Raw genomic sequence first — 17863 nt, forward strand, 5'->3', positions numbered from 1 at the left:
TGCTACCCAGCCACACACGTGGACGCCTCTCCCCAGCTGCAGTGGTGGACGATGACAGCGTGAGAGCCACACGCAGCCCAGGGTGGGGGGGCCTGGAGGGGATCCGGGCTCCCGGTACCCAATGCAGGGCCTGCAGGGCTCCCGGCTGCCCGGGCCAACACTGGCCTTAATTAAAAAGGGATCTCCCACAGGATCCAAACCGCCCCCCCCCCCCCGCAACGCCACTCCCTCTCCAGCCGCTTCCAGTTCTGCTTCTGGGCCGCGTGCTGAGGCTAGCTCCACAAATAAAAGCCATCCCTTTTTGTTCTCTCTTTCTCTTTCTTTCTTCTTCTTCTTCTTTTTTTTTTTTTTTCTAAAAAGAGAGAGAGGCAGCCACAAGATCTTCTAAGAGGCTGTGACATCACGGCCCAGGTGACCGCCGCCCAGCCAATGGGCCAAGGCCGCGAGCTGACTTCTTGCATCCTGTGAGCTGAGGTCGGGTTGACACCGTGAAGGCCTGGTCCCTCAACCACAGAACCACAAGGCCAGGCCCTCAGCCGCCTTCAAGGCCCTGCGCCGGAGCTGGTTGGCTCCCCGTTCTCCCACCCCCGGGCCGCCCTCGCACCCACTGAGCTGAGCTCTGCCGGGGGCGAGCCTCATTCATTCAGTCCCGTGGCGCTTGATACGGGGCTGGCTCTGCTCTCACTGCCCTGCGACTCCTGCCCTGGCTGCCAAAGGCCCCTTCCCGTCATCTAATGATACACTCTGCATACGCTTCTGTTGAAAATTTGTGGCGAGACATTCCTGTGGGACCTGGAATCCAAATTCTTGGGTACAAACAGAAACTTACTTTCCTTGGGGATTTTTTTTCTCTCTCGCTCACACACACACTCTCGCGTTCTTTGCTTTTTTCCCTTTCATAGCAGTAGGGGGAATAAAGGGACAAAACGAAAAAAACAAACAAAAAGCAGCAGCACCCCCCCCCCTTTATTTTCAAAAGTAGCTAGGAAAAAATAAAACAACAGCCAACCAAGTCAATCCCAACCCAACCCCCTGAAGGGCTGAAACCTCGCCTTCCTCAGAGCGGGGCATGGCATCCAACAGCATCTTCGATTCCTTCCCGACCTACTCGCCGACCTTCATCCGCGGTGAGTAATGATCCCCCTTTCGGGTGGGGAGCTGTGGCCAGGCCCCGGACCGCGACCCTCCACCGCCAGCCCTGGCTGCTTTCAAGTGCCCGGGCTGACTACCTAAATCCGCTGGCTTCTGAAAGCCTGAGGTGGGAAGAGGGCTTGGTGGCCTCCGCGGTCTCCTGCAGCGGAGCACCCTTGTGGACTTTCATCCTCAGCTGGTGGGGACTGTTCGTGGTGGGCGCCATGGATACCACAAGACCTCAAGACCTCAAAGGCCAGACCTCGGAGGGTCGTGGGGCCGAGAGGACACAGGGGTGTCCCTGTGACCCGAGGCTTCCCGCCTCACCATCAGGGCTCCTGAGCCCAGCTGCCCCAGCCTCTGGCCCATCCAGAGAGCTCAGACCCTCTACCTGTGCTCAGGCAGACACTCAGATACTCCGATCCCCCAGAGCCCAGCCAGCTTCTGAGCAGAGCCGTGGAGCAGGCAGGGGGCAAGTCTACGCCTTGGGATCTAGAGACCTTCCCGAGGACTTCTCCTGCATTGCATTTTCCAAGTGATCCCTGGGGTAAGGGAAGCAGAGGGAGAAGGGGATACAGGCTTTTGTTAGAACTCGTGCAGCTCTGTGTGGCCTTGAAACTGGATCAGAGTTGAGGGAGTAGGCCTTATGGACTTGGTCCCGGGTAGACATAAGTGTTTCTGGGTGGCTTCTGCCTCTATTCGTGGCCTAGAGGAACCCAGAGGTCGAAGTTACGTGCCTCCAAAAGGATAGGGTCCCGGGATCCCCCGCTTGAAACCTCTGACTGAGGCTAGAACTCGGGGGGAGGCTGTTCCTGCCTCTGTCTGGGCCCCCTGCTGCCTTCCTCCCCGCTAGCAGGAGCCCAGAGGGGGGCTGTGGCCCCTGAGACTGGAGGTCAAGAGGCCCTGAGTCTGAGTCCCAGCTCAGTGGCAACCTTGCTGAGCGGCCTTAGACAAGTTACTTAACCTCTCTGTGCCCCAAATGGAGGCCCCTCTGGCTGTGACATTCTAATTGCCTGAGGCTGGGAACGGACTGTGTATGAGGGCAGTGTCTCTGGGTTATACACGGGGATGAGTCCTCCTCCAGGATAGAAGGACTGAGTAGCATCTGGAACTCCAGGGTCTGGGGGTCTGGCGTTGCCTTTTCGCAGCTGAGGTGATCGGCTGAGACACAGAAGTCGGTCTGACTGTCCGTCTGCCCTTTTGCCCATCTGCCTGTCCTGCTGTGGGCTAACACGTGACTCTGCGCCAGTCCTTGGGCAGCCAGCTCTGGGCAGGGACTGAGGCACATGTGGGTGCCTATTGTCCAGAGGTTTCTGTGAGGGCTTGTCTGAGGGCTGGACATATTCCTCCTCCCTGGAGAGAAGCTGAGGCAGGCTGTGTGGCCGCATGTAGGGGCTGAGTGGGGAGAGGCGGGGGCGCTCCCGTCAGACCTGCCTGTGGCTGGTGACCAGCAGCAGCCCGAGGTCTGGGAGCCGAGCGCCATGGGCTCCTTCCTTCAAGCGGCTCCTATTATAACGCTGTTCCCTTTGTAGTCCTCGTAGCTAATTAAAGGCAGTTCTGTGGCAAGAAAATAAGAGTTTATAAAAACCATTTGCTGGGTCTTTGTAATCTGTATTTCTCCCTCCGTGAGCAAGATGGAGAAATGTCGAGTTTAAAACAAAGGAAACTTGGGAGACAGGACTAAAGGGCCACCCACCTAGGATGGGCTCCTGATGCCATGGGGCCAGAGAGATGGTAAACGGTGACACAGAGGGAGAGGAAAAGGACAGCTGGTGGCTTTGGGCTGGCTGTGTGCACGGAGCGGGCTGATGCCTGGTGGGCAGGGATGCAGATGTGTCTTGTAAGACAGGGTCCGGGGGAGGCCTCAGGGTCTGGGGTCTGAGGCTTTCCCTGCAGCTCCGTGTTCTGTCCCCATTGTCTGGTCCCCTCTCTCCTGCCCAGTTCTGTCCCCCACATTCTGCTCACTTCGGGGGATTCTGTCTCTGGAGGCTCAAAGGGCTGCAGCTGCAATTCTGTCCCCAAAGCGATCCAGCCTCTGGGTCCTGCAGTGCTTGGCTACATGCTGTCCCATGTAGGGCCCTTAACCTGCCCTGAACCACAGACCTTTCTGGAGTCTCAGGAAGCCTACAGACTCCTCAGAATCGAATTTTTAAACGCATAAAACAAAATACAAAGAACTATGAAAAAACCCCAAATCTATGGAAATACAGTTATCCAACTATAAAAAAGCAAGTCTGTGACTCCGTGACCATGGGCCTCTCAGTGGAGATGGTAACGGCCATAATACAGCAGGAACGGGCATACATGGTATTCCAGGAGAATCCGTGACAGCCCTGATGAGACTGGAGGATATCTGTGATTTCCATGGGTGACAAAATCACTGTGGCAAAAGATGCTACATTTTAGTTAGAGGTCAGTGAAAGGAGAGCTGTCACGTGTTTCCCGCCTGAGTTCACGGACCCCCCTGAATGCAGGCCTGCGGTTCCAGCTCCTCAGCCGGAGGCAGTGGAGCCAACGGGTCTCACGACATCGCTGCCTCTCGAGAGCTTTTCAGGCTGGGTTCCCGATTCCAGAACTGCTCTCAGTTCCCTGTGACAGAGAGGTCTGGGGAGAGCGTGAAGAGACATTTGATTTCCACACGAAGTAGAGGGTGAGGGGGAGACACGAAGAGGGCGGTGCCTACCCCACAGAGCTGCAGGCTGATGGCAGAATTGCAGGCACTGAGAGGCCAAAGGGGGTTCCTGGGGTGCCCTGTGCCCTGAGCAATTCACCACCTTCTCCCATCTCTTCTCCGGGACTCTCCCAGGTAGGAGAAGGGGTATGAATATTCTCTTTGACAAATGCGGAAGCTGAGGCCTAATGGTACACTGTGTGACTGTGGGCAAGTCCCTTCCGGTCTCTGGGCCTCAGTTTCCCCACCTGACAAATGTGGGCAACAGCCTTGATGCTGCCCAAGGACCCGTCCACAACCCATGGAGGGCCAGCTCCACGAGGCCCTTCTCTGAACCCCTTGGGGGCTTCCCCCTTGCAGCAGGTCCCTCTCACAGCACCCTCAAACTGCACCCCCATGGACAAAAGTACTCTCCCCAGGACACTGAGGGTGGGCACCCCTTCAGGAAGGGAACTAGAGGAAATGGGTCTAAGCTGCCACATGCAGGAATTGGGAGACTCAGGGAGATAAAGGTTTTCCTTTATTCAGTAATTCCACAAAAGCTTATCAAGGAGTAGATACCGAGATTCAAGCTGGGCTCTGGAATCAGACTCTCCAGGCTCAAGTCCTGGCTCTGCCCTTCGCTAACTTTGTAGCCCGGGGCGAGCCACTTCACTACTCTGTGCGTCTGTTTCCCCATCTGTAAAATGGGAATGATGATTACACCAAGTTCATGGGCTCTGGAGAGAATTAAATGAGCAGGGTGCCTGGCATAGAGTAAGTGCTCAATAAATGCCTTCATTTTTTTAAATTATCAGGAGCCTGGCCTTGTGCTGGGAGCTCAGGTACAAGGGTGACTAGGTCAGGCTCTCCACCCTTGAAGTCACAGTCTGGTGTGGAAAGAGACGGGTAAACTGAAAATTGCACTGGGGTGTGATAAATTTATAAGACACAAAGAACAGGGGGCTGGGGGATCAGAGAGGGGGCACTGGTCAGCCTGGGGGAGGACAGTCCTCCTGGAGCGGGGCCTTGCAGGGTGAGGGGGTGACAGGCGGGGAAAGGATGTCCCAGGCAGAGGCAATGGCCTGGGTGGGCAAAGATGCAGAGGCAGGAAAGGATGAGATGACTGTGGGCACCTCCTGGGATGGCTGGGGGTACCATGCGCGGTGAGGTGCTGGAAGGGGACCGGGACGGGCCTGTCTGGCCAGAGTTCTCTGAGCAGCGATGGGCAGCTGCACAGCTGAAGACACCTGGAAGGAATGGGAAGTGGCCTCTCAGGTGTGAGGCAGGCCTCACAGAACGGCCCTGGGCGGGTCTAGCCAGGTAGGTCTGACTCAGAGGTCACTGGATGGCGGGAGAGCTGCCGCGACCAGAGAGGTCACTCACCGTGTCCTGTGCTCAGCTCTGGGCAGTGGCTAAACAATAGGGGACTCTCCCGAGTCCCGGGCATCCCAGGATGGTTGGTCACCCTGGGTAGAGCGCCCTTGGCCGCCTCCCCCCACCCCGTGACCCTGGGAGATGAAGGTGCTGACCGCCAGCCACCCACGGCCACTCTGGCGTTTGCCTGGCACCACCTCTGCTGTGCCCTTTGATGGCGGCTCCTGAGGCTGCCCTGCACACGCCCATCTCCCCAGACCACCCTGCCAGTCCACAGTGCCCCCCCAGGCAGGAAGGGCATTCCTGGGAGTCCCCCACTGGCCACAGGGTCTGGGCGGGCATGAGCCGGCCCCACACAGTGGGACTGTGTGTCCAGGCCTCACCCGCGCCCACGACGGCGGCCGGCGGCCCCCAGCGGCCCCACTGGTCACATAGAGAGCCCATTGACGCCTCAGTCTTGAGGGGGTTGCATCAAAGCTGAGGCCCGCTCGGCTACCGGAGGGCGGCCAGGAGTTAGATGCCCCTGAGCAACAGGGCCTGCAAACCTGACCTTCGAGAAGCCTCCTAGGGGAGGGAGGCAGAAGCACCCCCTGACCCCAGCCTCGCCTCTGAGCCAGTTCAGACTCCTCCAAACCCGGGGAACCTGTGCTCTGGGCTCAGGCTTCTGTGGGGCGGCCGCAACACCAGCTCCTACTTCCGTCTCCTGGGGACGCCTCATCTGCAGACCCTTCCTCAAATCCACCAAGCCGGGGTGTACCCAGCTGGCAGCTGAGGAGTCTCACCCAATCTTCAAGACTGAGCTCAAACACCCCTCTGTCAGGGGTCTTCCCTGGGACTACCTGTGGCCACCAGGGAGCCCTGGCCTCCTGGGAGCTTCCGGGCCCAGGCCAGCCTGGGGGATTAGCCAGTTATTCCCGCCTTGGTGCCCAGTAGCCTCCCTTACGTGCTGGAAGGGGACGGAGGGAGGTAGGAAGGGAGGGCTTTATCCCTCAGTGGATTTGCAACATGAGCCCTCCATCACCCGCCTTGAAATAGCGCATCCTGGAGGGACGCTGCTGGGCTGGGAGCGAGACTTGTCACGCCTGGAGACTCCACAAGAAGCAGGAGCAGTGCGTGAATCCAGGAGAATGCTGGAGCTGGCAGGCAGAGGGCCTCCGCCTCGGTTTATAGATGGGGAAGCTGAGGTCCAAAGAGATGTGTGGTCTTGTGTGAAGTCGAATTCCGTAGCAGGAACACCAACTTTTCTCAGCTGCTCGGGGACCAGGCTCGCATACAGTTTAAGAGTCAAGCCAGGTTTAAGCTGTGAGATAGCTGGGTGAGCCAACATGTTAATTCACCTCTTTGAGTCTCTTTCCTCCTCTATAAGATGGGACTAGGGTGGTTGCAAGGGAGAATGTGACCCTGCCCTGAAGCCCTGCGCACGGCACTGGTCTATAGTAAGTGCTCACTCGGCACGGCCACCTCTTTGAGTCCCTCGGCCCCGCCGCCTCCCCACGTTCGTGCACTTGCCACCTGGCAGATGTTCCCACGTATCACCCCATTGCTCCATCTCCAGCACAAACCGCCTGGTGTTCTCAGTGCTGGAGAGAGGTAAGCATGGGGGAGACTGTAGCGGCACGGTCAGGCCCCTTGTCAATGGCTCCCAGAGATGGGGATGGAGAAGAGGGTGTCCTCTGGGGAAGAGGCCACATGAAATGCAGTTAGTTACAAGCCCAGGCTGCAGCCAGGCCCCGTCATTTCCTCACTCTGTGGCCTCGGACAAAGTGCCTCGCCTCTATGAACTCAGTTTTCTCATCTGTACAATCGGGAGAACAAACGGTAGCCACCTCAAGATGTGTTGGGTGGGTTAATGAGATCATGTATATTACGTGCTTAATATAGAGCTTGGTGCAGAGGCAAGACCTCCATAATTATGGAAATTGTGACTATTTCATGGTCCCGCTCCTCCTGGGCAAAAGAGTCTGACTCTGAACAGGATGGGGAAGGTGAGAAACCTGCCTCTCTCCTCTCAAGACCCAGCCTAACATATATACAATGGAATATTACTCAGCCATAAAAAGAAACAAAATTGAGTTATTTGTAGTGAGGTGGATGGACCTAGAGTCTGTCATACAGAGTGAAGTAAGTCAGAAAGAGAAAAACAAATACCGTATGCTAACACATATATATGGAATCTAAAAAACAAACCAAAAAATGGTCATGAAGAACCTAGGGGCAAGACAGGAATAAAGACGCAGACCTACTAGAGAATGGACTTGAGGATACGGGGAGGGGGAAGGGTAAGCTGGGACAAAGTGAGAGAGTGACATGGACATACATACACTACCAAATGCAAAATAGCTAGTGGGAAGCAGCCGCATAGCACAGGGAGATCAGCTCGGTGCTTTGTGACCACCTAGAGGGGTGGGATAGGGAGGGTGGGAGGGAGGGAGACACAAGAGGGAAGAGATATGGGAACATATGTATATGTACAACTGATTCACTTTGTTATAAAGCAGAAACTAACACACCACTGTAAAGCAATTATACTCCAATAAAGATGTTTAAAAAAAAAAAGACCCAGCCTAAAGGCCGCCCCCTCTGGGGAGCCTTCCCGGGTTCCCCCCTTCTCCCCTCCAGGCCTCGGGAGAGCCCTGCCCCCACCCTCACTCCCCTGACCCCCTCCTGTTGGGTGGGGTGCTCCTGGGAGCAGGTCAGGCTCAGCGCTTCTTGCTAAGAGGAGGGAGGAGACAGAGGGTGAAAGGACCAATGAATAGATGGACCAACACTGACCTCCAGGGAGGGTTCCAGCTTCTCCCCTCACTTCCCCTTTGCCGTCTGGCTCGTTCTTTGAAACGCTTGCTGGTGGGTGCCTGAGCTCTCACATCCAATTGGTGCAGCCGTGTGAAGGGTTAGGTTCCTCTTTGGGGTTTTCTTTCGCGTCTGGGAAAAGTGTTTTTGGCAAAAGGTTCAGACTTACGTGTGGGCGGAAAGGGCGGATGCCATAACTTATGATTCGCAGGGGTGACCGAAGTCAGCCCCCAGAACATCCTTCATTGTGTGACACTGAAAGCGGACACTGGTGGACTTAAATTCCACCACGGCACTCGGCCCCTCTGGGGTGAAGCGTTGCCGGCTGGGTTTTTTTTAGAACGCAGGGTCCAGTGCCCGTGAGTTCACTGATCTGCTCACCTTTGTTAAGAGAACAGCGGCTGGGTATACAGCAAGTAGAAGGTATTAAGGGAAGAAAAACTTGGGGTACTCAAATGAAAGGGGCTGAAAAGAAAGGGCATGGGGAGGAGAAGGGAGGTCCATTTTGGTCATGCCCCTGCCCCAGACTCAACTCGCCCAGGTGCCCAGTGGCTAAAGGCCAACACTGCAACCACAAAAGTGCCCCCACCTTGAGGACTTCCATTCCGTCCTCCCTCACTGAACCCTAGTTCTGCCCCCCCGTTACCCCCCATGGAGGAAGCCCTGCTGAGGTCTCACCCACAGCTCTGGGCTCCCTCATATCTCAGGAAGAGGCATCAGGGCCAGCATGGTTGGAGCCCCACGTTAGGGGTGGGAGGGGCTCACGGCATTGAGCCTGGCTCTCCCCTGTACCTCAGGCATACCCCTTTCGGGGCAGGCAGAGGAAGCCGCCTCTGGGAACAAGGCCACCTTAGGAAAAAGACTGGAAGGACAACACGAAAATGCTGTAGTTAGTGCTACGTGATGCAGTGATGGCGGGGAGCCTTTATTTCTAATTCTCTTGGTGATTTTTGTAGATTTTCCAAACTGCTAAACACTGAACATGTATTACTTGTAAATTTAAGGGAAACTTTTTTTTCAAAACAAGGAAGAGGAAGAGGCAGCCCCACACTCCCAGGAGCAGGTGAGCTGGGCCTCCCATCAGCCGGGGCTGCAGCAAGGGGTCGGCCTGCTCCTGCCCAGCCAGGGCCCCACCGGCCGCCCGTTGTCTCTCTTCCTCTTCCCAAATCGCTGTGTCAGTCATCGTCCTCCCCGGCGCTCCCTAGCTCTCCCTATCTGTCTGTGGAGCAAGGGTCTGCCCTGGGCTGGGCAGAGCCATGCCTACAGCAGGTGCTTGGGAAATGCTTGTGGCCTGTGTTGTGGTCCCAATCTGAAGACAGTTTTCCCTGGAAAGGGCTGGTTTTCCTGGATTCTCCCATTCCCAGTGCCCAGGACTTGGGGTGTGATGTGGGCCAACTGGTGCCGCTGATCATTCAGTGGACGTTTATTGAGCATCACCTGCATGCCATGTCCTGGGCACTGAGGATTCAGGGGCAGACAAAACAGACACAGGTGCCTGACCTCCTGGAGCTGACAGCCTCGTGATGTGCGGAAAGTTTGCCTCAGGAAAATGCCCCAGTGAGAAAGGCCAGCACCCCTTCGGCTTCTACCCTTCCTATCGATGTAGAATCTCAGGCTCCTGGGACTTCTGTACCTTCCCATCACCCCATAGAACCCTCATCACAGCTCCGTGTGCTGGGCACCACTACCTCCATTACAGAGATGAATAAACAGACAGACCCAGAGCGATGGGCGATGGACACTAACATTTCACAGAAGGAAGACACTGAGGAAGGGAGAGGGGAATCATGTTTGTTGATGACTTGCTGTGTGCCAGGCACTGTGGTGGTTCTAATTTCAGTTAATCAGTTAATCTCTAATCCATGTAGTAGGTGTTATCAATATTATCCCCATTTTACAGATGAGGAAACTGAGGCTCAGCAAAGGGAAGTAACTCACCGAATGTCATGTAGCTAGTAACCGGTGAAGCCCAAATTCATGTCAGAATCTGTCTGATATCAAAGCCAGCCTGACAAAACTCTCCTTTTTCTACCTGGCAGACATCTCTTCTTAAAGGCCCAGGCTCACCACCTCCTTGGAGCCCTCCCTGATTCCTCCAGGCAAGGTGATTCATATTTTCTTCTATGCAATTAGAGTACCTTCAGGCCCTTCTCAAATAATTCCAGAAGGCTTCCCAGAAAGGGTAGAATCTGAGACAGGTAGATCTAGGAAGGAAGGAACACTGGGGAGTCCAAGCAGAATTAATAGCATGGACAAAGGTATGGAAGAAGGACCACGTAGAGAGGATTGCTTAGAAATGGGAGGGCCTGTGGGTCCTGTGGCGACGTTGAGGGAGAAGAGACTGGAAGGAAGTTGAGCCAGGCCTAGAGGTTCAGCATGGCCTTCAAGGCAGTGGGGGTCCAGGCAGGATCCAAGCTGGGCAGTGATGTGGGGCAGAGCATCCTGTGATGTACAGGCCGCTCTCTGAAACAGGCCAGTGTAGACGTGCACCTTGAGTGCACATAAGTGTGTGAACACAGACCACAGGGGCCTGCCTGCACCTGCCTGCGAGCCCTATTTTTATCACTCTCTAGACACACACCTCAGCAACGAAAGCAAACTTTTTCTCAGGCACATAGAGTGCGCCATGGATGGGATCGTCTGTGGTCTGACGAGGACAAGTCAGAGCAGCCAAAACGAGACCCATCCCCGGGAGAACCCGGGACTAGTGCCGGCGACACAATTTGCAGGGCACAGTGCAAAAGGAAAATGCAGAGCCGCTTGGTCAAAAATCATTAGGAATTTCAAGATGGCAACTGCAGAGCATGAAACCAAGCGTGGGACTCTTCTAAGCAAGGGAGCCTGTGTGACTGCTTGGCCTGCAGGCCCGTGAAGCCAGCCCTGCCTAAAGCAGCCCTAGGCTGGAGGGGCCCCTGGCCTGAAAATGAACCTCTGTCTGCCTCTCCTTCTTGTGTGTTTCATTCCTTTGCCTTGTGCAGGCCTCCATTCTTCACGAGTCCACAATTTTAAAAACAATGATAATAAATGAAGCCTTGGGCCAGAGCATACCTTGAAGCTTTTAGAACCAGCAAGAACATTAGAGAAAACATAAATCCACCCGACATCCCCACCCCACCGGCATTTTAGGTTGTGGATCACCTGAAGGACCTAGGAAATTTAAAAATAAACTCTGTAATCTCAACACCCAGAGAAAGCCACTAACACTCAGTGTATTTCTGCCTAGACTGTTTTTCCCTGTGTCTGGTTTTTGCCTCTAGAGGGTCTCTTCCCTTTATGGGTGAGGCCATACGGAGACTTATGACATATCCAGGAACTTCACCAAAAATACTAACGATCATTATGCATATATGTCGGGATATGTCTTGGGAGAGTCTGGAGCAATGCTGTCCAATAGAACTTTCTGTGATGATGAAAATGTTCTGTCTCTACTGCCCGATACTGTAGCCATTCACTGCGTGTGAATACTGAGTACTTGAAATGTGCCCACCCAGGTCCACAATGAGTGTGACTGAGAGACTGAATTTTTAATATTATTTTATTTTAATTATTTTAATTTAAATAGCACATGTTGGACCATGCAGATCTAGAAGAGTGTATGTCCAACTGTTTAACCCAGGTTATCTCTTAACGTGAGGTTACGGAGCTTTTCATTTTCCAACTCAAAATGTTCGAAAAGTTTTATACCCAACCATCACGGATTGCTTTCGTAAGCAGAAAAAAGCTGCTGAAGATTTAAGTTGTAATGTATTCCATGCTATAGGGGAAAAAAAGGCTTTAGATTTTTAAAAGCATATCACCAGGGAAGATTGATCCTGGCAGAATGAGATCTGTTTTTATTTTTCTTATCAACGTACAGAAGAAAGAATGTGGGGTTTAGAATCAGAAGTTGTGGGTTTGCCTCCCATATCTGCCACTTACTGGCTGTGTGGCCACTTAACCTCGTGACCTCAGTTTCCTCACCTGTGAGATGGGGATATTGACGCTACTGACCTCGCCAGGATGCTGTGGGGACTGAATCAGACAGTGATGATGAGAACGCAGGGAACCAGCTGAGCGATGGAAGCAAGTTACTGGAGATGATTTCTGTAGAGGTGGAACCACTCGTCTCTGTGAGGGGCGCCGCTCACAGCTCTGCCATTTCCTAGAAACCAGGAAATGAGTGGGGCATCTCCCAACGTGTGTTCAGCAGATGTTATCAGGTGTTGAGCAGAAATAAAGGGGGCTCATAAAAAGGAATGAAATAATGCCATTTGCAGCGACACGGATAGACCTAGAGATTGTCATACAGAGTGAAGTAGTCAGAAAGGGAGAGACAAATATCATATAATATTGCTTATATGTGGAATCTAGAAAAATGGAACAGATGAACTTATTTACAAAGCAGAAATAGAGTCACAGATGTAGAAAACAAGCTTAAGGTTACCAAGGGGGGAAGGGAGGGTGGAATGAATTGGGAGATTGGGATTGACATATACACACTACTATATATAAAATGGATAACTAGGGCTTCCCTGGTGGCGCAGTGGTTGAGAGTCCACCTGCCGATGCAGGGGACATGGGTTCGTACCCCGGTCCGGGAAGATCCCACATGCCGCAGAGCGGCTGGGCCCGTGAGCCATGGCCGCTGAGCCTGCGCATCTGGAGCCTGTGCTCCGCAATGGGAGAGGCCACAACAGTGAGAGGCCCGTGTACCCCCCCCAAAACAAACAAACAAACTAAAAAATGGATAACTAATGAGAACCTACTGTATAGCACAGAGAACTCTACTCAGTGCTCTGTGGTGTGACCTAAATGGGAAGGGAATCTAAAAAAGAGTGGATATATGTATATGTATAACTGATTCACTTTGCTGCACAGCAGAAACTAACACAACATTGTAAAGTAGCTATACTCCAATAAAAATTAATTTAAAAAAGAGAAATAAAGGGGGCTCCGTGGCCAGATAAGATCAGGAATGACGATATCAAGCAGTGTTCCACAGAGGGTTTTACTGCAGGACTTTTCAGAGCCTTTGATATGCTAACGAACACTGGCTTCTTGAAGGAGCTGGTGTGTTGACAGCCCACTTTGGGAAAAGCTGCTCTAGGGAAAGCTATTAAATCCACCATAGCTGCAGGCCTGTGGGAGCAGAAATTGTATGAAACTTGAAAGGGAAATTTGCTGGATCCTAAATGCAAAAGGAAAAGTACAAAATTGGAATTAATAAGTGCATAATTATCTAGAAAATATAAATTATGACAATTCAACTCTTAAATAGTCACATTGGCAGTCAACACTTACATGGCTTACTGTATGCCAGAAACTACGTTCCTTACACATCTTTGCTCACTCGATCCTCACAACCCTACAAAATGAGTGCTATTATTAAGCCTGTTTTATCCATGAGAAAACTGAAGCCCAGAGAGGTTAAACCACCTGCCCAGGGTCACCCACCTGAGGTTCAAACCCGCATCCGGGGCCTGTGCACCTCACCGCAGCACATTAGCTCTGAGTTAACTGAGGTTTTCCCGGATAAAGGAACATCCCTTGGCTTCCACTGGCCTCCTTCCTGGGAAGGGCTGGCGGCACTTCCACGAGCCTGGCCAGTCAGGATCAGCTCTGCTGCTTTCTTGCTGGGTGAGTCATTGCCGTTTCTGGGCTTCAGTTTCCTCCTCTGAGAAATGGGCCAGTAACCATTTGAAGACCAAGAGAGGGAGGTTTGTAAAACACAGTGCACAGTCTACTTAGAAAGCACTTGATGTAGGGTGGTCCTCTCCTTCCTCAGTGCACAGTTGGGGAAACTGAGGCATGGAGCAGTGGGAGCGGGGAGGGGTGGGGTGGGGGGCGTAAGTTGAGCCAAGGTTGAGCTCATAAAGCACTCCAAGGAGCCAAGCCCAAATCCCACAGCTGGCCCAGGCCACGCATGGCACAAGCAACGGGATCCTTTCTCATTTGGCAGGGAGGGTCCCCTGCTATCCCTCTCATAACAGCACTTTGAGCACTTTGGTGGGGGCCTCTCCCTCTGGGCTCCTCTCCCTGGGACGCCCAGTTTTCCCAGGGGTCCCTCCCACCTAGTGTAGGTTCTGTGTGATCCAGCCCCACGCCCCAAGCCTACTGCCTGGGCATCCTGCAGCAGTCCTCTGGAATTCCCCTCTTGGATCCTCCATGTGGAGTGAGGGGCACACACAGACATGCCTCTGGCCCTATTCATGGACCCCCCTGCTTACCGGGGGGTATATTCCTCTGCCCTGGGTCACCTCTGAAATTGACTCGTGCCAGTACTGGGCTCAGCACTTGATATAATCACTACTAACTCGGACAAACCCAGCCAGTTGGTACTTTTGTCCCCACTTTGCAGAGGAGGAAAGTGAGGCCCGGAGAAGTGAAGTCACTTGCCTAAGTTCCCAAAGTTTGTAGGTGGTGGAGCTGGGGTTCAATCCCAGGCTCTGCTCACCACTGCCACAGTGTCCCCCATGGGCACAGCCTGGTGCACAAAAGGCAGCTCCTAAGTATACGTGCTGGGCACACACACCCACACTCCCCCTGCACCCCTGCATGTCAGGGGCTTTGTTGCTGGGGTGGAAGTTGGGTGACTGACCCTCCCATCTGAGCTGGGTCCCTCCCTCAGGCAGGCCAGCTTCGTGAGCCGTAACCCATGGGATGCTGCAGGGCTCCAAGCTCAGAAGGTCCCCACACTCGCGTTTAATGCTCTGCGGTTGCCTCTCGACACTCTTAATACCTTTATCTTTGGCTAAAAAGGGGCTGCAGGGGGGTGCACACCAGTTCAGACTCCGGGGTGGCCCCATGCTCTGAGTGGAGGCTTGCCCTTCGGCCAAGGCAAGAGGGGAGCTGGGCTTCTCTGCCCCCTGCCCAGGCAGGCCCCAGGCCAGCACGCAGCCCCCTGCCCCAAGGAGGCTTGGCCCAGAGTGGTGGGCCTGGGGCGGTAAGTGGGCTCCTGGGGGCCTCCCTGCCCGAGCAGACAGTGGACTGGTGAGGCAGGCACCCGGTCTTGGCTTTTGAACACATTGTGGCCCATGAAAAGCTCGTAAAGGCCCCTGCTGACTGGGGGAGGCAGGACTACAGCTCGTAGGGGGTCAAGCTGTGGTCAGGGTTGGGACTCAGACTGTGACCATTTGGGGGCTCCGATTAGGGCCTGTCTGTCTTGTTCAAGGCCAAGTCCCCAGTGCTGAGCTAGATCTGACTCCTCAGAGTGCTCAGAAAATACCGCTGGAGGAATGAATGAGTGAACACAGTTTTCCCAGGGGAACCGAGTCCTGGACCCCGGGAGGATCTGCACTTGCAAATTAGCCAGACCTGGGTGCGAATCTTAGCTCCACCACTTACTCCCCGAGGGTCATATTTAAGCTCCCTTTCCCTCAGTTTCCTCATCTGTACAAGGGAGAGAACAACAGTTCAGACAATTAACTAAGACAGTATTTCAAGTGCTTAGCTCCGCCCCCGGCCCCAGTGACATGCTCAGGGTTTGAGAATTAAGATGATTTATATCAAGAGGCTCTAGAGACACCTTCCTCCTCAAAGACGCATGGTATTCACTCTGGCTCTAAGATTTCAGGCGTCAACATTTTTTAGGTGTTTTGCTGTATTTGTACAAGTTTTTTCATTGTGCTCATTTTACTTGTATCACGGGGCCAGGGGTGTGTTATGTGAGACCCTCAGTTAATGTTATTTATTAACAATGTTGTTTTAAACACACAATAAAAAGGGGGCAAGTTAGAGTCAGCTCCCCTCAGACCTTCACTGGGGTCCCAGCTCCTGGAGGCCCCGACAGCACCGGGGCGCTGGGCCCAGCGTGCCCTGCTCCCCCACATGATCCCCTCCCCCACATGCAAACCTCCCCCACATATACCCCCTCGTCACATGTGCCCATCCCCCCCCATACGCCGGCCCTGCATGCACCCCTCCCCAACGTGCATTCCACCTTCAGGTTAGACCAGCCCCAGCCAAGGGGTTCTGGGGGGGACCTGTGGTTGTGGTAGGGCCTGACACAAGCTGCCCCTGTTCAGCAACCGAAGTCTGGTCCCCCCAGGCCCGTGTGCCCACTGGCCCCCATGTTCCTCCCACCCCCACCACATACGTGTGAACACTCACAGAGGCAAACACACATCAGCGGCCGCACCCACTGTGACAGACACCCGACTTTTCAGGAACCCCTGTCTGTGGGGACCAGGTACACCTGGTGGTGTGGTCTGAGGGAGGCCGCAAGGGAAGCAGCTTTGCTCCTACCCAGGCTGATCCCCGCTTCTCCGGCCAGGAATTTCCTCCTCTCCTGGGGGGCCCCCAGACACCTGCCACTGGCCCCTGTCCACAGGGCTGACGCTTCTTGAGCCTCCCGGGAAACCCAGGACTGATGGGACAGAGTGGAGGCCCCAGCTCAGAAGAAGGTTCTCCAGCTGGGAGACACTTCGGAGATGCCCAGAGGGGACTCATGATCTGACAAGTGGGAAAACTGAGGCCGAGACAGGAGGGTCTTGCTTGCCCTGGGTCACCCCAGGAAGGTGGAGGCAGAGGAGGTGGAAGCACACAGCAGAGGGGGCAGTGAGGAAAGCAGGCCTAGTCCAACATCTCTGGGCTTCGGTTTCCCTGCCTATCACACGGGGACCTTCCAGCTCCAACAGTCTGATCTGCTGGGAGCTCTGGAAGGCTCCAGGGAGCTCCAGGTGAAGTCCACTCAGCTCCCTGGGTGGTGGGGGAAAGAGAATGCAAATAGGAGGGGTCCCCAGGGACCTGGGTTAACCCCCTGAACTCATTTCTGGCCTCTTCTTCCTGTGGGGTTGGTTAAAAAATAGCCTCCCATCTGCCGGGGCTGGGGGGGTGTGTGGTGAGTAGGCTCCATCTGGGGCTGTCAGGTCTAGGACTGAGACTTGCCCACTCCAACCCCGCAAGAACCAGTCTTGGCTGCCTCTGATGACGTGGCCCGTCTGACAAGAATTCTCTCTTCCTTTGACTCAGCGGTGAGTATCACCACGGCTGTGCTCAGAGAAGCCGCATGCCCAGGAGGCTGTCATCTGAGTCTCTGCTCTCCCATTTTACAGATGGAGAGGGTGAGGGCACACACAGCATCAGGACAGCAGACAGAATCTGGCCCACCCAGCTTGTAGGCCAAAGCTCTCTCCTTACTTCCCAGTGATGCTAGGACTCTGCCCCATCAGGTAGCAGGCAGCAGGGGCAGGGGGGCTAGGTCTTTGCACTCCCAGATTACAAGGCTCACAGCTCTTCAGGGTAGAATCAGTGGTCTACACAGGTGCAGCCCCTGGAGGCAGCTTTACACTGAGTCAGGCCAACCTAGGGTGAATCCCAGATGCCCTGTTTCCCTGCTCTGTGAGCCCGGCCAAGCCACTTCGTTCTCAGACCCTCAGTGTTCTCATCTGTAAGATGGGAGATAGTCATCCCTACTTCCAAGGGTGATTGTGGGGACACACAGAGATGCACAGGGCCTGGTATGAGGCAAGTTCAGTCATTGAATTATTAACACATGATGTCTATGCAGGCCTGAGGTCGTGAGCACCCTCAGAGATGTCTGAGGCTGTTTCAGTTAGAACCGAGTGTCTGAGATGGAAATCATGAGCCTTAGACTATAAGGCGGACAAACGGCTAAATAAATGGGTATCTTCAGCCTGGATGGAACCAGTGAGGCCTTGGATGTAGAGGGGGTTTTTCTTCCGAGGAGGTCAAATAACTCCCACAGCTTCCTGCCAAGCCCAGAAAGCCAAGGCGAATGATAGGAGCGGGACTGGGGAGAAGCAGGCAGGTGGGGTCGAGAGCCCAAGAGTGTCCACACGGGGGTCCTCATCCTGGAACACGTTCCAAGGGAGGAACCAGGGACGAGGCTAAGACGTCCACACTGTGGTGTTCTAGCAGTGTCTTCATAACTGAGATCCAGAAACACCTCAAAGGACTCACCACGAGGGAATACCA

At 54.2% G+C, this 17863-nt stretch overlaps 1 protein-coding gene across 1 annotated transcript in view; it reads left to right on the forward strand.

The window, feature by feature from the left end:
* Nucleotides 1–734: 734 nt before the first annotated feature.
* The window catches only part of RUNX3 (RUNX family transcription factor 3), a gene marked incomplete at both ends in the record, with an annotated part of 60166 nt that continues 43037 nt past the window's right edge, over nt 735–17863 (forward strand). The window contains 2 exons of the mRNA XM_082832628.1: nt 735–811; nt 1039–1127. Coding sequence (XP_082688754.1) covers nt 735–811; nt 1039–1127 — 166 coding nt within the window. The remainder of the gene's footprint in view (nt 812–1038; nt 1128–17863) is intronic.

This window comes from Leucopleurus acutus (genome assembly GCF_964270905.1).
Source record: "Leucopleurus acutus genome assembly, chromosome: 2".
NCBI classification, from domain to species: domain Eukaryota; kingdom Metazoa; phylum Chordata; class Mammalia; order Artiodactyla; family Delphinidae; genus Leucopleurus; species Leucopleurus acutus.